Source organism: Barbatula barbatula (genome assembly GCF_947034865.1).
Source record: "Barbatula barbatula genome assembly, chromosome: 20".
NCBI classification, from domain to species: Eukaryota; Metazoa; Chordata; class Actinopteri; order Cypriniformes; family Nemacheilidae; genus Barbatula; species Barbatula barbatula.
The window spans coordinates 2,820,922-2,847,784 of record NC_136783.1 but is presented as its reverse complement, the minus strand read 5'-3'; the positions used below and the strand labels follow the sequence as shown (position 1 = coordinate 2,847,784).

Below are 26,863 nucleotides of genomic sequence, written 5' to 3'. Positions count from 1 at the left end.
TTATTTTAACCTTGAGGTCCACTGATAGACCGCTGGGGAAAAACTTTTCAAAACTATGGATAGGATTTTAGGCATTTCTATCAAAAAACTTATTACACACCACATAAAAAATGGCGGGTGTGATCCTGCATGAGAAGATGGATGTGTGGCATGAGAGCGTGGAAGCCCTGTCAAAATGAACACCAAATTTGCTGTTCTTAGCCTTCACAAAAATTAGGCAGGATACTGTGAGAGTTATATTAAGCTGATAACCCCCCCCAAAAAAACCAAGGTGGAATTGAATATACAGGGTAGGCTGGTAACTTTAAAACAATCACTTGAAAACAATGCACACCGGGCAACAGAGCGCATGAAGGGACAAAAGCTTTTTGTTGTGTACTATTGAGGTAAACATTGGTTATGTACGACATTGAGGCAGTTCTTCTGACATATTCAATTTATCCCTGATAATATATAAACATTCAATTAAAATAATAACATGCCAAAATTAAAAAGGTCAATAAATATGTAAGTAAATAAAATATGCTTTAGTGTAAAGCCTAACAGCAGAGGTTAAAGAGACAGACAACAGTGCAAAACTTAATAAATGGCTGCTTGCGTCCACCGGCAACGTTTCTGTATGCACTGTTTAACAATATTGTTTACCATTACGCAGACGGTGAAATATTTCTGAACATAGTGATAGAAGATGGAGATACATACAGGCTGTCTATCAGTGCTTTGGATCATGTTCTTGGTGTAATGGAAGAGCGTTTTAGTGTTGGCAGCACAAAGCTCTTTAGTGTTGTTATAATGTTGGGATGGTTTTGCTAGACACAAAGCTCTACTGTCCACCAGGTCCCTTTAAATTAATCCTCTACAACATTAGGGAAATTTCACCTTTCCTTTCCTACTGGCTGGACTTCCAGCTTGCACAACCAAACCTCTACAGATGGTCAAGAATGCAGCAGCTAGAGTGGTCTTCAATGTCTCTTCATTAAGTTTCATTGGCTCCCTACAGTGGCACGCATCAAATTCAAGACTCTGCTCTTGGCCTTCAAGACCACCACTGGTTCAAAACCCCCATATCTTCAGATCCCTGCGCTCTGCAAACGAACGAATTCTTGTAGTGCCATTCCAAATGGGAAAAAATCTCTTTCACGTACCTTCTCTGGATCGGTTCCATCCGCTGCTAAAAGATCAGCAGATTCTGTTGCCATCTTTAAGATTCGGCCCAAAGCACATCTCTTTCGACAGCACCAGACCGATTAATGACTCTTTTTTATTTCTTTTCTACTTAAGATAAAAAAATCCTTTGCTTTGTATATTGTAATTGTTATGTTGTGTACCTCATTTGTAGGTGGCTTTGGATAAAAGCATCTGCTAAATCACTAAATGTAAATGTAAAGATAACACTGAGAATGATGGCCAGGCTTGAGTAATCAAAGTGGTTTAAGCAAATATCAAATGATTCAGTCAAATTAAAATGATAGTATAAGAATCAACACACATCCCGGTTTCATGAGCAACGTTCCATCTAAAATCATGCTTTTAAATCGCATTTACAATTTTCTTTTGGGCTTTACTTGTTGTGTCTTTTGTAAAGTTTTCTGCTCATCATCCGAGTTTAGCTCAGATGGAGATTTCTTATTGGGCGGGCTTTTTCCAGTTCATGAAGTTGAACATGCAACACCCCTGTTCTCTCCAGAATCCATCAAATGTTTTAGGTAAGCCATTTTTATGCATTTAATGAGGTGGGATCAACTAAAATAAACTGTATTTCCTCAGTACAAACCAATGGTATTAAACTTGAATTAAGAGATCACACTGAAGGGATACATATATTTTGGCAGTATATTATTTCCACATGGCTACTGAAATCATGATTAAATCACTGAACATGAGTAATATTTAATATTTTATTAGGACATTTGTAATGAACGCAGACCTTCTGCAAAGAAAACATTTCCTATCGGTTTTAGGGCACGACACATAGTTAAAAAAATGAATTTACAATTTGGTTTAATGTTTTTTAATATTTGTGAGTATAATCTAATTTATGATATTAATGCAGTCTATTTATATTTATTTTTTATTTGAGTATTATTAAACTGCACAATTCAAGATCATTCCCACTACTCAAATTACCATATGTTGTTAGTGTTGAGCGGTTTTTAGGAAATAACAACAAGAATCAAGTATTCCAGAGCGCTGTGTAATAAGTTCCATTGACATCATCCTTACTGATGTTTCCTAGGCACACTTTCTCAGAATCTGGCTACCAGATGTTCCAAGTAATGAGGTTTGCTGTTGAGGAGATCAATAACTCCCCCACCCTGCTGCCAAATGTTTCTCTGGGCTATGAGATTTTTGACCATTGTTCTGATAATAAGAATTTCCCTTCAGTTTTTAGTTTTATCTCACAGAATGGATCAATAAAACCTCAAGGAAAACTCAACACCCATCAACCCAAAGTGATAGCTTTAACAGGACCATATGGAAGCACAAGAACTATTACAATTGCACCACTGGCCACAATGGACCTAATACCAATGGTAAATTATGAGTGTGATTTATGCTGAATTTAGGACAGAAATAAATTAAGATACACATAATTCATGACCTTCATCCAGTGCTACAGAATTGTTTGACTGAACATTGAGATGACTGTCAAAAAGTGTCACATTCAGCCTGTCCTCACCCTGTGTAAGTGTGTGTTTTCTTTCAAAGGTAAATTACGGAGCTACAAGCTATACGTTAAGTGATAAACTTCGGTATCCCTCTTTTGTAAGAGCAGTTCCTAGCAACAAAGACCTGATAGAGATGATTCTTTACATCATGAAGTGGTTTGGATGGAACTGGGTTGCTTTTCTTGGAGGTCCGGACAACTACGGTGAAGATGGCCTACAACTGTTTAACAAGTATATTAAAAATACTGGCATTTGTTTGGGCTATCAAGAGGCTCTCAGCCAAAATGCAAACTACAGTCTTACTCTGAAAAGGATTGACAAGCTCAACATCAATGTCATTGTGGTTTTCGCTGTGCCACAGTATGCAAAAAACGTAATCAAAGCAGCCATAGCAAACAACATCCGAGACAAAGTTTGGATTGCAAGTGAAACATGGTCTATGAATCGACAGCTTCAAAGAGAGCCAGGAATCAAGACTATTGGTACAGTACTTGGCATCAGGGAGAGATTATTATCAATCCCTGGATTTAATGAATTCATCAATAAAACCAAAGAAACAACTAAGATTTATACCAATGATAATGTTGAGAGTGAAATCCAGACCAAGACATGTAATCAGGATTGTGAAAACTGCACATTGTTGACTGCAGAGGAAATGATTCATGAGAATTCCACGTTGTCTTTTGCCATCTACACTGCAATATATACCATAGCTCATGCATTACATAAAGTTCTGCAGTGCGACATAAAGGAATGCCTCAAAAATACAACAGTCAAGCCATACATGGTAAGTAAATGCATTTGTCTGTGAATTAAAGAATCATTAATTATAAGATACAGTATTGTATTAAAATTCTACTTATTTTATATCTGTTATGTATACATTTTTGGCCCACTCCCCCGCAGGGATACACACTCATTCTTTACTATTCTGACCTAAGCATGCTTATGTTATGATGATGTGACTGTTTTGAAGAACCGTGTGAACTATTCCTTATCGTGTTCACCCTAATACCATGCACTTATGATTTCACAGTATCAAAAGTATATCAAAACCTAGATTGATAACAAAGTAAGTGGCCCATCTGCTTTTAAATCACTTTTGCAGTACTTTGTCATATGCTGATAGGTGTGCGTAGCCCTTTTATTTGAAGTCGTCTAAGGCGCTGTGACACACGGCCACACAGAGGAATCGTGCTTCATGACTCAGAGGTTCTTTTTGCGACAGCTGCAGGATGAATTTAAATTGTAGTGTAATGCACGTCATGCTTTAAGCACGTCATGCTTTAATGTAATGCTGTGGCATGGGTAACGTTGCCTGAGTCTTACGAAACCGCACCTGAGTCCACCTTTTCAAGTGTACCAGATCACGGTTAAGCATGCCGATTCCAAGCGTGGTCTAAAGAACCAGACTCTGGGGTCAAACATGCTCTAGCAGGGTTCAGATCGTATAGTGTAATTTAGTCCATTTAGGTCAGAAGGAGCCCCTGCTCTTGCTAAATACTACTCACAGTTGCCGCACCCAATTTACATAGCAACACATCATTTACATTCCACAAAAAAGGTGCAAATGACTTGTACAAAATGATGGTAAACTCAAATGCAACATGCAAACATCTGTAAAAACTTGACAAGCAAACATTCTCTTTTTATTTATTAGTGAATAATGCTAATGATTGGCAATAATTATATTATCATTGTCAATGTATGAGCATGGCATAGCGATTGCCATTGACCAAATCTGAAATTGGACAGGTACGCAATGGTGTTCATCAGGGATCTTTTCTGGGTCCCCCTTTGGTTAGTGTTTATGTGCTTCCCTTAAGGCAAATCATTAGAAATTTAGATTGGGGTATCACTTTTATACGGATGATGGCCAAATTGACATCAGCTCTTAATCTGATTTTGCTGCCACCTCCACAATTATTTTGGAGAGTGTGCAGGAAATAAAAACCTGGATGCACAGACATTTTCTTAAACTGAATTGTTCTATTACTGAGGTTCTTCTTATTGGCACACCAGCGGCTATTCACAAAGGTGTCAATTTTAATTGGATTATGGATGATCGTGTCATATTTCCATCCGCTCATGCATGTAACCTTCATTGACACACATATCAAGACCAAATCTATTCAAGCTTTTGTTACTCCAGGATTGGGGACTCTGATGTGTTGGTTTATCAGCTAAATCAATGAAACGGCTGCAGGACATCCCAAATTCAGCAGCATGTGTTCTCACATATTCTGTTAGTTACATTTACGATTATATTAAGGGTTGTATTAATTCCGTACTTCTTCATTTGAACTTGTTATTATTTGTTGTACTTTGGGTCTTAGAAATGTGCATTATAAATCAAATGTATTATTATTATTTCCGCATACCCTAAACTTGTGAGGCTCTAGATAATTGTTGGTGTAGTTTTTTCAGACGGACAGCTTGTGCCAGTTGGCAGATACAAACCACAATCTGTAAATTATCTTATCGCTTATATTAACATTTTGAAATGTATTATTTTCACCACAAATCACAACAGCTCCTGGGAGAAATTAAGAAGTTGGATTTTCCCTTTCATGGCCGTCAGGTGAAATACGATGGTAATGGTGATCCAGCTGTCAGTTATGCAGTGGTGCAGTGGCACATTGAAACACATCCTCCATGGATTGAGATGGTGGGCACTTATGACACATATCCAGAAATGACTTTTACAATCAACAACTCTCTCTTGCCCTGGCGTAACAATGTAAGTACCCCTGACAGTCTTTATATCCTTACAGCCACGAGTCTGTCTAGATCAACTTAAATCAATTTCTGTCCTATAAAGGTTCCTTTCTCAAACTGCTCTGTTGAGTGTAAGGCGGGATTTTCAAGACAACCAGTGGGATATCATGATTGTTGCTTTCTGTGTAAAATATGTCCACAAAACACCTATGTGAATGATTCACGTAAGTATACAAAAGCATTCTTCCTGACGCCTGCATGCATTATCTATACTTTGCAATGAAAGAGGCACAGAAGCGCAGCTGGTGTAAATGCTTATACACACTACACAGCCTTACTTTACTGTAGCATTGGCACTTCATTAATGTTGCGCCGATTTTATTAATTGTTTTGGATGCATTACTAAGCATATGAACTCAATTTGCTCTTTTTATTCCAGGGGACCCTTACACATGTCTTCCATGTGCTGAAAGTGAATGGTCAGATGAGGGCAGCACGACATGTCAGCAACGTTCTGTTGTCTATCTTCAGGGCACAGAAATCGCCTCCATTGCCGTTATATTGTCCGCCATATGCTTGTTTATTTTTCTCATCATCATGTTTATTGTTTTCGCACAGAACTACAATACACCGGTGGTGAGGTCTGCTGGTGGCAACCTGTCTTTCCTCATGTTAGTGTGTTTAATACTTTCTTGTATAGGTATGTTCTTCTTCTTTGGAGAACCCACATCTGTAAGGTGTCGCATGAGAAGTTCCCTATATGCATATTTTTACACCGTCTGTCTTTTCTGTTTGACTGTTCGTTCCTTTCAAATAGTTTGTGTCTTCAAAATGGCAGAGTTCCCTAATGTGCACAGGTTGTGGGTAAAGTACAATGGCCAGTGGGTCTTCGTTACTTCTTTTTCTGTCTTTTATTTAATTGCTTGTGTGTTTTGGTCGACTATCTCTCCCACCAAACTCTTCAGGGACTTCTTTTCGTTTAAAGACCAGATTTTGCTTACCTGTGAAATGGCACACGTTGTAACCGTTAGCATTCTTTTATTCATTACTTTCTTTCTAGGTTTTCTCTCTATCTTGTTTTCTTACATGACGAGAGATCTACCCAAAAATTACAATGAGTCGAAATCAATAACTTTCAGTGTCATTTTGAACTACATCATATGGGTTGTATACTATATAGCTTATATCTTTATCAAAAGCAAATATGTCATGCTTTTAAATGCACTGGCCCAGGTATTGAGTATTTATGCAATTCTATTTAGCTATTTCGTACCAAAATGTTACATCATGCTATTTCAATCAAAAAAGAACACAGCAGCATACTTTCAATCATCTATTCAGAACTACACCCAAACCATCAGTAGGAGTTAAAGCACAACAATGACGCCACACATATCATATGAGGATCAAATCCTCCACAAGAACATTTCAGTTGCGCTTAGTTGTTTTTAATTGTGTTATTAAATGCAACTTATATTTGACAGATGAACCACTTATTGGACATTCAGGTAGCATTTTCTCTTTTCCTGTTTTGTTAGGTGAAAGGTTGTTTCTAAGAGATCTGAGGACTTTGTATGAGATTGTTTGCCGTCCATGTGATTAGAGAACTACAAATACACTAAATAAAATGCAGACCCAACTCCAAATGATCTCATGATTGGTAACATCAAACATTTTCAGTTGGCCCAAATGTATTTCTGTCAATTGAATTTATAGATTGTGGCAACAGAATGTTAACACTGGCTGAATGAGAAATAATATGTTAAACCAATAGAAAACTGGCCCATTTATATATTCTAAGCTAGCAGTTTTACTTTATTAATATTGCATATTGGAATTTATAGTTTGTTTAATATTTGACCTGTGTGAGTACGTGTGCATTTTGTGTGTGTGGAGTGTATTGTGTGTGTGTGTGTGTGTACCCATCTTCTGTGTTTTCACCTTTTTTTGTTTTGACTTGCATAACCTTTTATGTTTTGCTTATAGTCGATATGTTTTCTTGTACAGCCGCTTAGTAACAATGAAAACAGTAAATAGCACTATATACATAAACTTGACCTGACTTATTCCCTTTGTTCCCAAAAGAAAAGAAAAAACGTGAATCTGGTTCTGTTGTAGTCTTTTCTTTGATTTGGTGTGACAGGATTTTGACAGGCCCATGTCTTGTGTCTGTGTTTGGAAGCACATGGCAAGTGTTTGTTTCTTTGTGCCATGTTCTTTTCTTTCTTGGGTCTTGACCTCACTCCTTTCCTACTGACCCCACTTTCCTTATTCACCTCACGCTCAAAACACTATTTAAACATTTATGGTTAATGATGTATCATATGAAGATACACTATATTCAATTATATCATAGGGTGCGGCACAACTACATTCAGCTCTGGTGCGAGGATAATTTCCAAAACAAAAGTTTTTTTTGAATTATTTTATAATTTGTGCCAGCTATTATGAAAACCTCTAACTGCTCACATTAAGCTTGTACCTTTGGGTTGCATATTTATATTATAGCCAGTCAAAAGTGCACACTCGTCTCACTCGCAATACGAATGCCATTAGCTGTACCCACTCACCAATCTTATGACAAACAGCTCCAAGATTGCGGCGCCCCCGTTTATGTCAAAGAAGAGAGGGTATGCATTGATGTCACTTCCCCACATGATCATACCAGAACACGCCCCCTTGAGTGGCAAAACATTGAGCAAATGTATACTTACAATAAGAGAAACAAAGAAACCAGAACTAAAACATGCAGTTATTTGTTGACATTAAAACCAGTTTCTGCAAACTGCAGTAATCCATTTGCTCCTTTTTATCTTCTACCAAAGGGCTAAGGAAACATACGTTAAGAATGGTCAATTAAACAAGCAAAAACGTACATTTATTGTGATCGACAACAAAGAGTATAAAAACCTATATACGTTTTCTTTTAGTGAACTAATGTAGGGAATAGTGAATGAGGGTATAGGGGGCTATTTTCGGACACAGCCAGTGAAATGAAGCTTGTCCCAGCTATCAATTTTTGGAAGCCCCTCGGAAACACTTCCACTGTCATCTGAGCCACTTGCAGCAGGTTTCTGTATTTGTTCGTGTTGCGAGAATTTTCAGGGCATGTGTTTCCAAACTATTGAAGATGCTCGCTGAAAACCAGGAACATTTTAATCATTGTTGACTTTGCTTAAATGATGGAATATCATACATCATACAACTTCTTTGGGCAAAAAACGACAGGTTACCCAATTTAAGAAGATTTTGGCCAGAAGTGGTTATTCATACCCAACTATTTCTCGCCTTTAGTTAACCCGGACGGTGAAAATGACGGCTGTTGCTTGCTGGACGTCCACTCTTATGATAATGACATTCAGAGGTGATCCTTTTAGGAGAGGTTTTGAAGAATAATACCCTAACAATTGTGGATTTCAAACCGGCCAAGTTGTTAGCTTGGTAAACAGACAGATATTTTCAAATTACAAATTCATGAGTTCCCAGTGTGCCTTGTTCTGGTTACATTGTAAAAAAAGGACAGAATAGTTTTTTCTGCGTGGACCTACACTGGTTTAAAGCATGATGCCAAATACAAATGATTTCATGATATTGTTTTAATGTGAATGTTTCTCATTTCTTCACAAAAGACGCTGGACAAATGGTTTTTCTTGTCAAGTGTCTAATTCTGGATTTATCTCATTCATTAAGCTGCTCTGTGTTTTTAATGACTTTCAAGGACTTCTCTGCCTTTCGATATGTGCAAGTTTTTCAAGCAACAGCAAACAGTCAACGAAACCGGCCGTTCCTACAAAAAACACTGCACAAAATTAAGGATTTTTTCATCAAAGTATACGACCATCGGCCACAAAATCAAATGTCTCTGTTAGATGCGATGAATGCTGACATTACAGTTACATTACAGTTACACACTGTAGAGGATTGTTTTCACACACAAACCTACTAACCCAGTCGCACAGAATACAACCCGAATTCTGGAAAAGTAAAAAAAAATTGCATTTCAATTAAATGAAGGAATTTCAAATCACATGAGCCAATATGTAATTCCCAATAGAACATAGATAACATAGCAAATGTTTAAATTGAGAAATTTTACACTTTTATTCACGAAATTAGCTATATTAAAATGTAACGCCTGCTTCAGGTCTTAACAAAGTTGAACGGGGGCATGTTTACCATGGTGTAGCATCTCCTTTTCTTTTCAAAACAGAGACAGGAGGTCTCCCTCCTCTTTAGCCCGGAGGACACGCCGTCCGTGATTTCCAACAAGAATGTCAACTTTGGACTCGTCTGACTATTCCATTTTGAAAAAGTCCGTTCTGGCGCTTCTGGACCATGTTCACATATGGCATCCTTTTTTCCTGATAGAGCTTTAGTTGGCATCTGCTGATGGCACGGCGGATTGTGTTTACCGACAGTAGATTCTGGAAGTATTCCTGGGCCCGTTTAGTAATGTCATTGACACAATTATGCCGATGAGCGATGCAGTGTCACAGGCATCCAATAAAGGTCTCTGGGCTTGTCCCTTACGCACAGAGATTTCGCCAATTTCTCTGAATCTTTTCATGATGTTATGTACTGTAAATGATGAGATTTGCAAAGCTTTTGCAATTTGACGTTGAGTAACATTGTTTTTAAAGTATTCCACAATGTTTTCTTTTTACACAATCTATCACAGATTGGAGAGCCTCTGCCCATCTTTATTTCTGAGAGACTCTGCTTCTCTAAGACATCCCTTTTATATCTCATCATGTTACAGAACTCATATCAATGAACTGTATTAGTCACTAGATGTTCTCCCAGCTGAAAACTGCTTGCTTTTTTAGCCATTTTTTTGCCATTTTTAGCCTAAATCTAACAGTGTCCTTTTAACAAAAACATCATTATTATCTCTTTATTTGGAAAGACGTTGTGTGTGGTGTCCCCTTTGAAACTGCATCAACAAAGATACCATCTAACACATTTTCCTGCGGCCCATCAAAATAAAAGACTGGACCGTATTCACAAAACATTTTATCTTACCACTAAGAGTTCTCCTAAAAAAGATATTTTTGATTTCTCTCATAACCTATTCACAACGCTGCTGAGAGCAACTTTTACTAAGGAGCAGAAATAAATCTTGAGTTAAGAGAAGGGGCGGGGTTGACCTCGTTGTTATGGAGGATGTCAACAAGCTTACTGAACATGACCACAGTGATTGGCTGATAGAGGAAATGGGTCTCTGTCAGTCATTTTATCATAGAAATATTATAGAATGAGGTATCATGCTGACATATTTAAATAAAATATTTTATTTGAATACGACTACATTTTTTAAATACATTTTATAATCTTAATATGAATATGGCAACAATTATATGCTAAATTAGTAATTAAACAAATGAAGAGTTAATTTGCCGAAACAAATGTTTGGCCATAATACACAGTCTATGATGTTATTGACATATATTACTTTCAATAATTATTTCATTGTTTTGTACATGATGTAATGTTTGGAATTGGACTGTTGTATTCATCATTTAAGTGTTGTGTTTGTCACATGTTTTTTTAAATATATATCTTAGTAAAACAAACTGTAAACATGATTGTTATCAGTTTCTTTCTGGAAAGATGACTGAATTGATGAGAAATACATCAAACCTAACCCATTCAAGAGATGGAAGTGGGAAAACCATGTATAATGTTTCCTATACGTATATGGAGGAGAGGTTTAAGCACGGAAGCATTTCTTTCTAATTCCGATTGGATACACTTCATATGATGCATAAGAGTATCTGATATTAAAGTATCAAGAGCTGCAGATATATGAAATCTTCTTTTTCGCTGAGCCACAGGGCTTCAGAGACAGACAGCAATGCATTTTCTGCTAAACAGCTGTCAAAATATAAAGAACATTTCTTTTTTTAATACAGATTATTAATCAAACATAACATAAAACAAGTTAGACTATAAGTGCCTCTTCAATGTCTCTTTTCCCAAGTGGAGACCCCAGAGACTTTCATGATATGTGTGTAGTATTAAGATTTTATTTGAAGAGTAATAAAACAAGCAGTGTAATAAACTTGAAATAATAAAGGATTAAGACTTGTTTTATTTATGACAATAGGGTATTTAGTTCATAAAGTACTCCAGCAAAAAAACTTGAACATTATTCTCTTTCCAAAGTTAGCCATTCAATGCATTTGTACTATAAAAGCTACAGATTTGATATTAGAAAGTTGATACATGATGACGATTTTGTTTTCTGAAAAAAAAGTTAATTTGTTACTTTTCTGCTCGCAAAACATGTTTATTTGGAACATGTGCAACTACGACAGTATATGGCTAATGAGCATTCCACCAAAAGCAGCATCTCAGCAACATGTTATGATAATGACAGGTGGAAAGCATATTTTCATACATTTTAAGCAACATGATGGAAAGTATAATTCAGTGACAGATTACAAAAGACAAGGTGAACGCATGTCAGAATGGCACAGTTTAACTGACATTTAAAAATAACTTCACAACTATAAATTTGACACCTAAAATTCACACTCTTGAAGAATTTGTGCAGTTTTCAAGGTGCGATCAAGCCTTGAAAATAAATCACTATAACCAATGCAGGAATGTGGATTGTTTAAGGATTTCTTTGTAAGCAGCTTTCTACTTCCTTAAAAAGTTCACTTTTAATGATGCTCCATTTATCTATAAAAAAGAGAACAGTACCAGTCAAACGTTTGGACACACTCATCCTTTACTATTGTCCTAGAAATATAACACAAACTGAAGTATCGGAATTTTAGTGAATAAAACATCTTGTAACGTGTAGATTACAGGTCAGCGCATTCATTATATGCATCCTGGGATGATATTAAAGATGCCATGTTTGCTGGACACTCTTCATCTTTTATAGGGGCTTTCAGTCAAGTGTGTCAAACCTTTAACAGCTAGTGTCGGTGGGTTTGCATCATCTAAACGCTTTATCCGTTTAAACACATCAATGTTATGTAAAAACCTTTCTGCTCATCCGTAAGTTTCACAATTGTAATACTGAACTTAACAGTTATGAATTTGCAATGGAAGTAAAACTGTAATGTAAAACTGATTTCATCTGCTTGATATTGTGTTAAGTTTAAAACAAACAACATTTGTTCCAGCACAAACATACAACAGTTGGCACTACTGAACATTTTTCTCTATACATCTCATACAAAAATAAAAAATGTCCCAATTTTGTTCATTTTACTTTTCGACTCCATATTGCACAGAGGTAGTGGCTATTAAGGTAAAGGGGGTGTGACCTATAAAATGGCAAAAAAACTTTTTTGTAGTAGAAAATGTATCTTTCTCTTGATGTTTTGTTCTGACCAGAAGAATTGTAAAAGAACTAAATATAATACTGCAATCACATACAAAAGTAGTCCATTTTGTACATTTTATACAGTGTTAACACTTAATCATTGATTTCCTCCTGTTTTTTCTGCTTTTATTCTTTTTTCTCAAAAAGGCAAAATGTTTTTTCTTCAAATGGTTCGGACGAAACTGACAGATCTAAACCAGGGGGTCCACCAACGGCTCTTCGTCAGCCTGTGATAGCAGCTCCTTCTTCTCGTCTGTGCTGGCCAGGGAATTGCGGCTGTTGTGAGCTCCCATGTACAGAGTAGCATACACGGGATTCGTAAAGTTGGTTGGCTGCAATAGAAAATAATTGGAATCTCAAAGTAAATTGTGCCTTTTAAATGTAATACTTTTTTTATTTATAGAAAAATAACATAGAATTTACTTAAAATCCACAAAACGTCACATAAAAAGTCTTCCTATACTTAATGAAGTAAAATCGGTTTGTAATGTTCAGTACACAAATCAGTGAGCAGACTCAAAACAGTCAAATTCTGTCAGTGCATAAAGAATTGTAAATAGTAAAATAAACAGCAAATCTTCTGATCCATCTTACCTTGTCCGGATCCAGCGTGAAATCAGCATCCAGCAACTCTCCCACATCTTCATCTTGTTCTCCTTCATATATTTTATAGGCTGGGTTCCCGATCTCAACATTCATAGAGCCATTGGTCATTCTCTGATGCTGAAAGCCTTTGGCTCTGCAGACGTTAAGTGTAGATTATGTTAGTAAAAATAAGGACTGTATTTTATTTTAGCTATTAGACTGTATAAAGCAGCACAGGTAGAAATACAGCCACAACACAGAGAGATGTCACTAAAAGTCACTGAAACAACCTAAAATGAAGCAACGCAAGCACAAATCCAGTATTTACCAAAAACATGGGATGGCTATACTCAAGTCTATTAAATCAGCATGATTAGAAATACGCTTATACAGCAGATAATAATAATTGATTTATTTAAAAGAATAAAATACAGGCTTGGCAGTATGATACAGTTGTGAAGGAAAGTGCAGTACTGTAGTGATGTATTAGCTACTACAACAGCTTAATATATACAGTGGTGTGAAAAAATATTTGCCCCTTCCTGATTTTCTTATTTGTATTTCATATTTGTCATGCTTCAATGATCCAGGTCATCAAACTAATTTTATTACACTACTATATTACACTGAGAAAAACAGAGTAAGTGCAAAATGCAGTTTTTAAATGATGGTGTTATTTATGAAGGGAAAAACAATCCAAACATTTCTGACCCTATGTGAACAAGTTATTGCCCCCTAAACCTAATAACTAGTCATGCCACCCTTGGCGGCAACAACTGCTATCAGGCGTTTGCTAAAGCTCGCAGTGAGTCTTTCACATCGCTGTGGAGGAATTTTGGACCACTCTTCATTGCAGAATTGTTTTAATTCAGCCACATTGGAGGGTCTTCGATGAACAGCCTTATTAAGGTCATGCCACAGCATTTCAATTGGATTTAAGTCCGGACTTTGAGTAGGCCACTCCAAAACCTTTATTTAGTTTTTAGCCATTCAGAGGTTGATTTGCTGGTGTATTTTGGATCATTGTCCGGCTGAATAACCCAAGTGCGTTTAAGCTTGAGGTCACAAACCGATGGCCGGACATTCTCTATAAGGATTTTCTGGTAGAGCACAGAATTCATGGTTCTATCAATTTGTCGTCCAGGTCCTGAAGCTTCAAAGCAGCCACAGACCACCACACTACCTCCATGTTTGACTGTTGGTATGATGTTCTTTTTATGAACTGCTGTGTTGGTTTTAGTCCAAAAGCTCATCTTTCTCATATGTTCTTGAATTTATTTAGATCGCGGCATGATGTGTTGCTATTTGAGATCTTTTAGACTACTTCAGTTTGTCAGACAGGTTCTACTTAAGTGATTTCTTGATTCAACAGGTCTGGCAGTACATATGCTCGAGTGTGGCTAGTGAAATTTAACTCCAAAGGGGGGCAATAACTTTTTCACATAGGGTCAGAAATGTTTGGATTGTTTTTTCGCTTAATATATAACACCATCATTGAAAAACTGCATTTTGTATTTGTATATTGCAATATTGCATTAACTTCAACAACTGCATTAACTCACCTATTGCACTGCAACTTTAATAGCCAATGTCAATAATTTATGCACACTTAAGTCACTTGCACTATTTTAGTCTAAATTATGATCTGTTCATATCCACCTGTACATCAATGTTCATAGTATATAGCCATCTGTATATATTGTTCATAGTATATACCTACTGTCATATTTTCATAGAACATACCTACTGCAAAATATTTTTATAATCCATGCCCACTGTATTATATTCTCATATTGTATTCTGTATTTATTCACTGTATATCCTGCACTTGCTAACTGCACTTCTGGTTAGACCTAAACTACATTTCGTTACACTGTACTTGTATATGTGTAATGATAATAAAGTTTAATCTAATCATCTAATCTATACTCTGGTTTTCTTTGAGTAATATTAAAATTAGTTTGATGATCTAAATCATTTAAGCATGACAAATATGCAAAAAACCCGGAAGGGGCAAATACCTTTTCACACCTTTGTAGCTCATTTAGGTTAAAACAACTTTTGTGTGCGCGTGCATGTTTTATAAAATGAGTTTACGGTTTAGTCTTCATTAGAAAAGTGAGTAGTAGCTTTTAATATGATATGATCATATGCATATGATATCAAGCATGCCTTAAAGGGATGTAGTAGACATAGTATGAAATCAATCCCATGTTATCGTTATAAACACTGACTTTTAAAACACAAATTCGACAGATCTTCTCACGCGTACATATTAGAGCGGGACGGGTACAACTCAACTGGCTGGCTGGAACAAGATTCATTTGTTTCATTATCCCGTGAACAAGGGACGAACCACTTGTAGGGTTTGGTCAGGTGGTTTAACAGAGATACAGAATGACTATTAATGCACCAAAATTAGAATTCTTGACCAGAGCTAAACTTCCGGACACACGTGGCCATAAACTGTTCATTGTTTTACAATACAAACAGACAAATACAGTCAGTGATGCTGTCCACACTGGAGGCGGTGCGCCATGCCTCGTCATTAATGGGTTTTGTTGTCTTTGTCACATAGATGCAGTGAAAAGGAAAGTTCAACGTTTCTGTAGTAGATGCAATACAAATTCACCTCACAATTGCATTTAAATCTTCACCACAATATCAAAAGCCAACAAATTTGTCGCACAGCTGTGAGTCTCATTATACATACGCAGAGATGCGGTTGTTAACCTGAACGTTCCAATTCTGTTCCGTACAAGCTTTTCAGCCTGTTCTGTCTTATGTTGGAAAACTAAAAATGTTTCAACATGTTCAGCTTTGAAACTTTTGGTGCATCCCTAGATATGACAGCGAGAGATCGAGTCAGACCACAAGGACAAGTACACTTTATAAACCAGAGGCGTCATGCCCATTCAAACACAGTCAGTTTTGTATGCATCCTCCAAATGACGAGCATCTATAAATAAGTTGCATGATTCTATAGGAAGACAGTATATCAGTATTGAGCTGCACCCTTGTCCTTTTTAGGAGATTTACGCCGTTTTGATCACGTACAGGAGCTTAACATTTATCCATGCGCCGACAGAAGCAACGGTGTCTGCGTGCGGCCGGGAGCTCGGCTCACGGATACTGTACTACTATGTGCCGTCGATTAGGTAAAGCATTTGTCGCCCACTTTCATTATAGCGGGTGGGAGAACTGGCCCCATGAACTGGGTTTTGACTTAAAAGAGGCACACCGATCCGTGTATGTCACAAACTGCTGTGAGAACAGACTGCTCCGTCGTTTCGAATGGCTCTTGCGATAAGTTGGTGTAGTCTGCGCAGTCTTGCCTCTTGCCAGTTGGCATACAGGTAGCATTGTTTAAAGTGAATCACTTTTATGTTACACTTCAGTTTCGGGGTGCAAAGACTGACAATACTCTTAAAGAAAATATACTTTCATCTAAATTAACTATCAACAATATATGAAATCATTTGATTTAGATTTGGAAATACACAGAGTGGTATATTAGTTAAAATAATATATACAATATATTAAATAATACATAAAGAATTTACATTTTTCGTTCACATTAAGAAATAGATGCACTTACATTATTATATTAAGTATTATATTGAATTATATATCTGTATTAAAGGCAGTTTAACAAAAGGTAACCACATTGCTTCGTTTTCTTTCCTTTTTGTCGTTTGTATGCAAAAAATGATATTTGTTCTCAAAATACACCAGACTGATGCATATTCGATATTCTCTATAATATTGCATTAAATGTATCTTGTGTGTACAGGACATGGTTCTGTGTGTTGTGCAAAAATGTGTGCATGACGCCCCTGTTATAAACCACAGGACCACAACTTTCCAAACCAAGAAATATGGACAAAATGGGAGAAAGACAAAAATAAAGACATAGCGGAGAAAGACCGTTACCGCGGTCGCTTGGAGTGGGATTTGCCCAGCCTGTGGAACAGAGCAGATGCAGTCAAGCGAGAAAGAAGGAAAGAAAAGAGTTGTTTGGGGAGAGACATATCTTCAATATGTAGCATAAAGCTCAGTATTGATCCATTGAATAAGCATCAGAGCAGGTGTTAAAAAGCCTTTCTATACGACACACTCACCCTCTCATCCTTTTTCTGTACCACAACACTGCTCCTCCAATGAGCAACACCAGCAGTATGAGTATAATCACTGGAATCACTATTGAAGCTGTGCCTAAAAGAAAAAGACATTTCGATGACAATAAACCAAAGACCAACTACTACATCATACACAAGTGTATTTTCAGTACTTTAATAAAGTTTGTTTTTCTTTATAGATCATGGACTTACGGCCACCGGATGCTGTTTCCACCTCTGTGGCAGGACTCTCACAGCGATGCCCTTCCCATTCCAGAGGACATCTACAAAAGGCACAAAATGCATTTATGTATTCTTTACCAAAATATGATTAAGTGCCGAATTTACATTCAAGAACATTTGATCTGTTCAGAATACATCAGAACACTACATTTACTCTGCTAGACCAAGAAGACCAAAGCAAATATATCCAATGGTCGATGTCGTTCCATAGTCAGACTAGATGGGAGCTTAAATACATATCTAAGGGTTTATGAAGAAGTTCGTTCAATGTACCATTTGTGAGATAGTTGACTTACTTGCACTGTGGGAGGTTTGTGGGGCCGAGGGAGCATTGTCCATTAGCACAGTATCCTTCACATGTGTAACAGCTTGGCTGAATTTTGCTGTTGCTACACCTACAACACATTCAACCGCTCGTACAGTTGAGTTTGGAAATATTTGGACACACAGTATGTGGAAACTAAAAGTGGGTGAATTAAATATCTTTCCTTTTAATGGAACAGCACCCATTGCACAATGAGACCAAAAAGATGTTTCCAGCCATGACATTGTAGGTTCCAATTATTCTTTTCAATGCACAGTCTTTACTTTATGATTCTTTATGACTGTGACTCAACATAAACGCATCATTGAATGTGAAATTGTGTACCTGCATGTAACATCTCCTTGAGGCTGGTTGGGATTCGTGGGAATACACTTGCCATCACGGCAATAGTGACATTTGTCCACTTCACAGTTGTTGCCGATGAACCGTGGAGGACAGCGACATTGTCTCGACCCGTCACTGGACTGCATACATGTTCCTCCGTGATCACAGAATCCATCACACATCCCTGTTGAGAAGACAATAACCTTAAAAATGACAAAGATGGACTCTATATGGACACAGACAGCGTGTGTGGTGTGTCGCACTCACTGTATTGGCATTGGTCTCCCAGGTATTCTGTAGGACAGGTGCAGGTGGGCTGGTTACCGCGGCTAACCGTACAGTTTCCTCCATTCTTACAGTAGTTCAGACACGTGGGTTTGTTACAGTTGGGTCCTGTGAAGCCTGCCAGGCAACGGCAAGTTGGAGCTCCTGAAAGAAAATCACGAATCCAAAAATCGGAACTAATGTAACCGGAAGTGGATTTTTTTGGATGCATTCGAAATGCTTTGTCTGCATGCGAACGAGACATCACCATTGGGAGATCATGTATACAATGCACTTTACGTTTACGTTGTGTTGTACCTGTGGGAGACGCAGTGCAGGTTCCTCCGTTCTGGCAGTAATCTCTGCACTGGTTTATGTCACATGTTTCTCCTGAATAGTTGGGCTGACAGCGGCACTTGGACTGTTTCCTGGCGTTCAGCACACAGGTGCCACCGTTCAGACACAGCACAGTACAGGTGCCAGGCGGAGCTGAGACACGATCATTGTATGAATGACTTTTATTTCTTTAAATCAGGAATCCTTGAATTTTAGCAGTTGTGTGGACTTACAGATAGGTGACAGTGTGGGCGTGGGCACCTCCACACAGGTGCCGTTGTCCAGTATTCGGCCGTTTGGACATGTGCACACTGGACCGCTGGGACTGAGCAGACACAACCACTCACACTTCTTCCTGTCACATGGGTTTGTCACTGTGAAAAAGAACACACACACATTTATCTGAATTGGTTACATATACAGTATGTACATAAACAGTATACTGTACACAGTAAAACGTTCATAAAAAATACAGGAAACATGTAAACAGCTTTGTGGCTGCGAAGATTCAGGAAGCAAAATGTTGAGCATTTTATATTTTGTATATTTCACAATTCCTAACCGAATGTTTCATGGTTTTGTGGAAAACAAAATTAAACAAACACAAAACTGTAAACATTTTACATAAAATATATGGTAATTACATTTTACTTTCAAAAATCATTATTTTACAATAAAACTAAATGGAAAGTTTTGATCATTATTTTACATTTTTCTTTACAGTTAACCAATTAAATGATTTTTTTTACAGAATCATATAATCTCACTTTCTTCCCACACTGTTATCATGTAAAGAGTCTTGTTATTCTCTAAGGGTCTGTTGTTTGACAGATTTATACTTACTCTCTGGCTGTTTGTAAGGGTGAAACAGGACCAGATCCGTGGCATGATTCATGCCTGCAGTCAGATGCTCAACTGACCCTTTGCCAAACTTGTTTACGCGGAAGACGGAGTTGTTCTGGTTGGTCACGCCATAGATGAAATCCTCGAAAATGTCAATGCTGAACGGATGATGCAAATCTATGTTTGTGTGTAGAGGGAGAAAACTGCATTAGATAGCGCTGGATTTTTATTGTAATACTCTCTAAAGTGACTGAGCACTAGACTTAAAACTATTTTTACTATTGGCAAATGAATTCACATGTATGTTTCAGAGATGTGAGCTTTATTGATGTAGCTGAATGACTCAACTGTTCTTAATGCTGGAAACGGCTATAACCGGGTCTGTTCCATTCAGTCTCACACTGCCGATAACAGAGAGTTTAGCATCAGCCCAGTACAGTCGCTCATTGAAATAATCCACAGCTAGACCTGATAAACACACAAAACAGAGCTCACGTTATGAGGGTTTGCATCATGTGTACTCTAGTATCTCAATTATAGTATAAAAATCTTGGTTCCCTTTCTGTTGATCTCACAACTAAAGTAGCGTTCGTGGTAACAGTATCGGTCACGTATGTAACCTCAGGTCCCTGATGGAGGGACGTTGTGTCCATCATGCCACGAGCGTGCGCCCGCCCACTGCAGCGAACAAGGGTGCCTTTCAAGTTCCTCAGCCCAAAAAAGGTGAATGAATGGGCACGCCATCTTCCATCTTATACCCGTATGTACAGGCGTAGTCTGGCGTGCTGTCCCATTCGCCAAGTTCATTGGCCTTTTCAAAGTATAATCGGAGATGATAGGGTCTCAAGTCAAACCCCATTCTGTCAGTCTTGACACAACGTCTCGTTCCCTCCATCAGAGGTTACATACGTTACAGAGACGTTTTATTGGCTCAATGATTATCATTGGCAAGACCAGACTGTTTTGGTTTTAATTGTAGTAAAACAATGGTTGCTTATTTTCAGAAGGGGTCACATAACCACTGACCTGTGGGCCATTGGATGTTTTCATGTACCAGCGTCTCTCTCATGGTGCCGTCCATGGCTGCTGTCTCAATCTTGGGTTGGTTTCCCCAGTCGGCCCAGTACATAGTGCTTAAAAAAAGAGGATATTAAGAGCTTCAATACAAAGCATTTCAATGGATTGTTTCAAATGTCTTTAAACTATTCCAGCCTTTAATTAGCATCGTCTTTGTTGCTAAGGTGATCTGGTTTGTTGCTAGGGTGATTGCTGTACAGTTGATGATCAAATCCATAGTACAAGCAAACGTAAAAGTGATAAATACTCACATTTACAAAAAATGACTAGCATAGAAAACACACCACACCTAAGAGTATTGTTGGTGCTTTTAGATGCTACAGAGCGCTGGAGAGATGTCCATGTACTGTGTATTGTTCATGAATGACATGAGTCTCACCCCCTCTGAGGGTCCACCACAATGGCGTAGGGTTCATCAATCATGCCTGAGATGAGCGTTTTACGGTTGTGCCCGTTCATTTGTGCCACTTCAATGACATCACGACCCGAGTCCGTCCAGTAAATGTTGTTGGCCACCCAGTCCACAGCTATCCCACGAGGCATCTTTAATCCAGGGATCTACAACAAATGAAAAATGCAGATACTGTTTATTTCTCGTTTCATTACATTCCAGTAGATTTCACTTTAGCATGTCAGGATACCATTTATTCCCTTGTTTTACTTGCTCTTTTTACACTTACATTTTTTCATTTGAAACTGACGTCTGACTAATTTGATTCGAACTGTTAAATATTGTTGTCTTTTGTTAGTGTGAAGCGCCTCTGACCTCTAGATCAGTAACTCTGGGATCAGTTTGTCTTCGGTTGCGGTTCGAGTTTGGTGAGACGGGTCCATTAGATGGCTGCTCGAAGGATGAGATTCTGCCGGTGTGCCAGTTAGTCCAGAAGATCCGTTTGGATTTGATGTGCATATCCATTGCGTCCATTCGGACATTTGCATCTCCCTGGAAGGCCTGTTCGTATATCCAGTTTTGCATTTCAGGATAAAGACTGCGGATTTCATTATCGTCTGCGACAAACAGAACTTGCTTGTCACTGCCTAGAATGAGAAAAAGAAATACAAGTAAAGCATTAAAATCAGAATACACACCATACACAGGATGTAAGGTCGAAATCAAGCCATATCCCACAATCTTCTCTTTAAAGAAGCCGCATGCTGACTTGAATTGAATCTTTTCTTTTTTATGAACCTTATAAATAAAAAAGAGAGGCTTATTTGAAGTTCCAATTTAAGGTCTATGACTTTTGCCTCAGTAAACTCCTAACCTGGCGCTTATTAACCCTTTAAACCCTGAAGCAAAATAGGCTGTTTTTTATTTCGTTTTTTTGACTGACAAATTCTAACACTACGTGCCATTATCATGCGCAAGATATCATTTGTTTCAGAAAACTAATGTCTTTAAATAAATGAAGGTAATTGACCATTTGTCATGATTCCGCTATCATGTCATGTTTATTTTTGGTCTTGCAGCGGAGTCATGGCATAGCCTTAGGTTTTGTGTGAGAAAGACATGGCTTTGTTTTGATTCTGACATGCCATGTGCTTTCTCGTGTCTCGTCAGTGTTTCCCGCCCTTTTGTCTCGTTAGCCTTCCCATTAGTGTCTCATTACCTACACCTGCCCCTTGTTCAATTATCCTGTGTTTGTTTCCCTTTAAAGCCTCCTCTTGTCTATTGTCCTGTGCTCGTTCATTGTATTCTGTACCGTGTTTGCTGTATGCTCTGGATAAGTCTTGCGTCGTGTCTCTAGTCCTTGTGTTTTGGTTAGTTAGTTAGTTTAGTCTTGTTCTTAGTATAGTTCTCCCAGTGTAGTTAGTCTGTGTCCTGGTTGTCCCTATTATTTATCCTGTCTTGTTTTACCCCCTCGCGGGTTTTTGTTTTCTTGTTGTATAATAAATTATCTGTTAACCCCTGCATCCCCGTGTCTGCCTGCTATTGGGTTCTTTTCTGTCACATTTCATAACAGAATGAACGAGCCACAACTGAACCCAGCAGGCAGTATGGACCCGGGAGACCGTGTCAAGGAGGCGCACCTCCTCTTTGGCCTCCGCCAGGGAAGCTCCAGGATTTGGGACTTCGCCGACCACTTCCTGGCAACCGCCAAGCGAGGCTGCTTCTCTGAGGAGGAATTGAAGGCGATATTCAACCGCTGCCTTGCAGAGCCAATCTCCCAGTCGGAGATGAGGAGGCTGAGACCCCTGGGTTTCACAGATCTGGTCAGCTGGATTTATGATCGGGATACGCCCGGGGTCTCAAACCATCTCAACTCCACGGCCCTCTTGGACTCGGCCCCTGAGGGTCGGGTTTTGCAAATCGGGGCCGTGTGCCTCTCCTCACCCTCTGCACCCTTTGACTTGTCCAGCCCGAAGCTCCAGCCAGAGGAGAAGACCGGGACTCAACCCAAATATTTTTTGGGGGGGCGCCATACGAGCAGGAGGGCCCGATCGTCCAGAGGGTCTCCTGATGTCCCGAGTCCGGTGGTCCCGAGTCCGGTGGTCCCGAGTCCGGTGGTCCCGAGTCCGGTGGTCCCGAGTCCGGTGGTCCCGAGTCCGGTGGTCCCGAGTCCGGTGGTCCCGAGTCCGGTGGTCCCGAGTCCGGTGGTCCCGAGTCCGGTGGTCCCGAGTCCGGTGGTCCCGAGTCCGGTGGTCCCGAGTCCGGTGGTCCCGAGTCCGGTGGTCCCGAGTCCGGTGGTCCCGAGTCCGGTGGTCCCGAGTCCGGTGGTCCCGAGTCCGGTGGTCCCGAGTCCGGTGGTCCCGAGTCCGGTGGTCCCGAGTCCGGTGGTCCCGAGTCCGGTGGTCCCAAGTCCGGTGGTCCCAAGTCCGGTGGTCCCAAGTCCGGTGGTCCCAAGTCCGGTGGTCCCAAGTCCGGTGGTCCCAAGTCCGGTGGTCCCAAGTCCGGTGGTCCCAAGTCCGGTGGTCCCAAGTCCGGTGGTCCCAAGTCCGGTGGTCCCAAGTCCGGTGGTCCCAAGTCCGGTGGTCCCAAGTCCGGTGGTCCCAAGTCCGGTGGTCCCAAGTCCGGTGGTCCCAAGTCCGGTGGTCCCAAGTCCGGTGGTCCCAAGTCCGGTGGTCCCAAGTCCGGTGGTCCCACCTGCACTCAGTCAAGTGCCAAGTCCTGCCCAGGCGTCCACGCAAGTGCCAAGTCCTGCCCAGGCGTCCACGCAAGTGCCAAGTCCTGCCCAGGCGTCCACGCAAGTGCCAAGTCCTGCCCAGGCGTCCACGCAAGTGCCAAGTCCTGCCCAGGCGTCCACGCAAGTGCCAAGTCCTGCCCAGGCGTCCACGCAAGTGCCAAGTCCTGCCCAGGCGTCCACGCAAGTGCCAAGTCCTGCCCAGGCGTCCACGCAAGCGTCAAGTCCTGCACCCAGTCCTGCCCTGCCGGCCTTCCAGCCGGCGTCAAGTCCTGCACCCAGTCCTGCCCTGCCGGCCTTCCAGCCGGCGTCAAGTCCTGCACCCAGTCCTGCCCTGCCGGCCTTCCAGCCGGCGTCAAGTCCTGCACCCAGTCCTGCCCTGCCGGCCTTCCAGCCGGCGTCAAGTCCTGCACCCAGTCCTGCCCTGCCGGCCTTCCAGCCGGCGTCAAGTCCTGCACCCAGTCCTGCCCTGCCGGCCTTCCAGCCGGCGTCAAGTCCTGCACCCAGTCCTATCCAGCCGGCCTTCCAGCCGGCGGCTCAGCCGGCCTTCCAGACGGCCTTCCAGCCGGCGGCTCAGCCGGCCTTCCAGACGGCCTTCCAGCCGGCGGCTCAGCCGGCCTTCCAGACGGCCTTCCAGCCGGCGGCTCAGCCGGCCTTCCAGACGGCCTTCCAGCCGGCGGCTCAGCCGGCCTTCCAGCCGGCGGCTCAGCCGGCCTTCCAGACGACCTTCCAGCCGGCGGCTCAGACGGCCTTCCAGCCGGCGGCTCAGACGGCCTTCCAGCCGGCGGCTCAGCCGGCCTTCCAGCCGGCGGCTCAGACGGCCTTCCAGCCGGCGGCTCAGACGGCCTTCCAGCCGGCGGCTCAGACGGCCTTCCAGCCGGCGGCTCAGCCGGCCTTCCAGCCGGCGGCTCAGCCGGCCTTCCAGCCGGCGGCTCAGCCGGCCTTCCAGCCGGCGGCTCAGCCGGCCTTCCAGCCGGCGGCTCAGCCGGCCTTCCAGCCGGCGGCTCAGCCGGCCTTCCAGCCGGCGGCTCAGCCGGCCTTCCAGCCGGCGGCTCAGCCGGCCTTCCAGCCGGCGGCTCAGCCGGCCTTCAAGCCGGGAACAAGAACAGTTCCCCCGAGGACTTCTCCCATCAAGTCCCCGGGGATTCCACGCTCGCGAGCGCCCCCGGGAACTAGGACTGTCCCACCCTATCCCTACCCTCTTGGACACCCTCCCGTGAACTTTGTTGTTCCCCCACCCCCCCCTCCCATGTTTATTATTTTTATTGTCTCACCCCAACCCTGTGATTTTGCTTGCTTGTTTGCCCCTGATATTGTTTTCTTTGTTTTGCCTTGTATTGTCGTGTTCCCAGTCTGTCTTGTCTTGTTAGTATACCCCTTGATGAACACCTGGAGGTGTTCATTTAAGGGGGGGCTTATGTCATGATTCCGCTATCATGTCATGTTTATTTTTGGTCTTGCAGCGGAGTCATGGCATAGCCTTAGGTTTTGTGTGAGAAAGACATGGCTTTGTTTTGATTCTGACATGCCATGTGCTTTCTCGTGTCTCGTCAGTGTTTCCCGCCCTTTTGTCTCGTTAGCCTTCCCATTAGTGTCTCATTACCTACACCTGCCCCTTGTTCAATTATCCTGTGTTTGTTTCCCTTTAAAGCCTCCTCTTGTCTATTGTCCTGTGCTCGTTCATTGTATTCTGTACCGTGTTTGCTGTATGCTCTGGATAAGTCTTGCGTCGTGTCTCTAGTCCTTGTGTTTTGGTTAGTTAGTTAGTTTAGTCTTGTTCTTAGTATAGTTCTCCCAGTGTAGTTAGTCTGTGTCCTGGTTGTCCCTATTATTTATCCTGTCTTGTTTTACCCCCTCGCGGGTTTTTGTTTTCTTGTTGTATAATAAATTATCTGTTAACCCCTGCATCCCCGTGTCTGCCTGCTATTGGGTTCTTTTCTGTCACATTTCATAACACCATTACTGTCTTTTGTGAGTTTGTAAATATAATTTAAATAGACAAAATAAAAATATTATATTATACATTTTTACTGGTTTTTAGTTAGAATTGTTCATTTTCATTGTCAAAAGATCATCTCTTTATGATGTGTATCTCTTCTTTTACACACGCAAAGAGAACTGTTCAATTTAATATAAGAAACTGATAAGATATAGATTTTAGTTGCTCTAAATTTAGTGGATCAGGCACACAACTTCACACTTCACCTATACAGGGTTCAGGCTGTGTATTTATTTATGATGAAAGATTTAAAGATTTCTTCAAACGTATGTTCCATGTTTGTGTGATACTATCTTTGAGACGTGTTTCAAAAAAGTCGTTTCACAAAAGCACGAAAGGGTAGAAGAAAACAGCCTTTTAGTTTCATATTTATGTTTAAATATTAGGCAATAATATTATGTTTTATTTGATTCTATGTCGATTATGAAAAGTGAACAGCATGTCTAGATAGGCTCATAAGATGTGCAATATGTCGTGAATCATGGAGTGGGCCAGATATGATTTTGACCACTTTAAAACGCTTTGTTTTGATTGAACATCTGTGAATTTAGAAACATAGTAGAACATTTCGTTTCATAACAATTGTATCTTAATTTTATTCAATGTTTCATCAACCAAATGTCTGGATTTAATACATAAGAAGAGAACCAAGAACGTTGAGTGTGGAATTGGTTGATATGCGTAACAAACGAACCCAACATTGGCTTTGAGTAACGCAAAACATCATTCTGTTTTTAATCAAATGATTGATAAAATGATATCTTAATCAGGCCTGCTTAATGAATTGATAAGATATTGCTTGAAATTGTCTAAATTAAGTAGATTAGATGCACAAATTCACTTCTATGGGTTTCCTTAGACACTAGCATTTGTATTTGGTGCCCAGGGGGGCCCGTTG

At 40.4% G+C, this 26,863-nt stretch overlaps 2 protein-coding genes across 2 annotated transcripts in view; one reads left to right on the top strand and one right to left on the bottom strand.

Annotated features, from left to right (window-relative positions):
* Nucleotides 1-1,524: 1,524 nt before the first annotated feature.
* On the top strand, nucleotides 1,525-6,758 carry LOC306909567 (taste receptor type 1 member 1-like; the record flags this gene model as incomplete). Its single annotated transcript, XM_079483407.1, has 6 exons — nucleotides 1,525-1,706; nucleotides 2,237-2,534; nucleotides 2,710-3,456; nucleotides 5,203-5,409; nucleotides 5,491-5,611; nucleotides 5,827-6,758. 6 exons carry the CDS (start codon nucleotides 1,525-1,527, stop codon nucleotides 6,756-6,758), a joined length of 2,487 nt encoding a protein of 828 aa, XP_079339533.1.
* A 4,631-nt stretch (nucleotides 6,759-11,389) lies between these two features.
* lrp1aa (low density lipoprotein receptor-related protein 1Aa) overlaps nucleotides 11,390-26,863 on the bottom strand; it is a 134,079-nt gene continuing 118,605 nt past the window's right edge. Inside the window, exons 76-89 of the mRNA XM_079483245.1 lie at nucleotides 21,611-21,882; nucleotides 21,224-21,402; nucleotides 20,794-20,900; nucleotides 20,116-20,235; nucleotides 19,768-19,944; nucleotides 19,158-19,298; nucleotides 18,907-19,077; nucleotides 18,592-18,753; nucleotides 18,325-18,508; nucleotides 17,972-18,070; nucleotides 17,646-17,716; nucleotides 17,436-17,529; nucleotides 13,324-13,468; nucleotides 11,390-13,061 (exon numbers count right to left, since the gene is read on the bottom strand). Of these exons, the coding sequence (XP_079339371.1) occupies nucleotides 12,921-13,061; nucleotides 13,324-13,468; nucleotides 17,436-17,529; nucleotides 17,646-17,716; nucleotides 17,972-18,070; nucleotides 18,325-18,508; nucleotides 18,592-18,753; nucleotides 18,907-19,077; nucleotides 19,158-19,298; nucleotides 19,768-19,944; nucleotides 20,116-20,235; nucleotides 20,794-20,900; nucleotides 21,224-21,402; nucleotides 21,611-21,882 (2,063 nt within the window). The 3' untranslated portion in view covers nucleotides 11,390-12,920. The remainder of the gene's footprint in view (nucleotides 13,062-13,323; nucleotides 13,469-17,435; nucleotides 17,530-17,645; nucleotides 17,717-17,971; nucleotides 18,071-18,324; nucleotides 18,509-18,591; nucleotides 18,754-18,906; nucleotides 19,078-19,157; nucleotides 19,299-19,767; nucleotides 19,945-20,115; nucleotides 20,236-20,793; nucleotides 20,901-21,223; nucleotides 21,403-21,610; nucleotides 21,883-26,863) is intronic.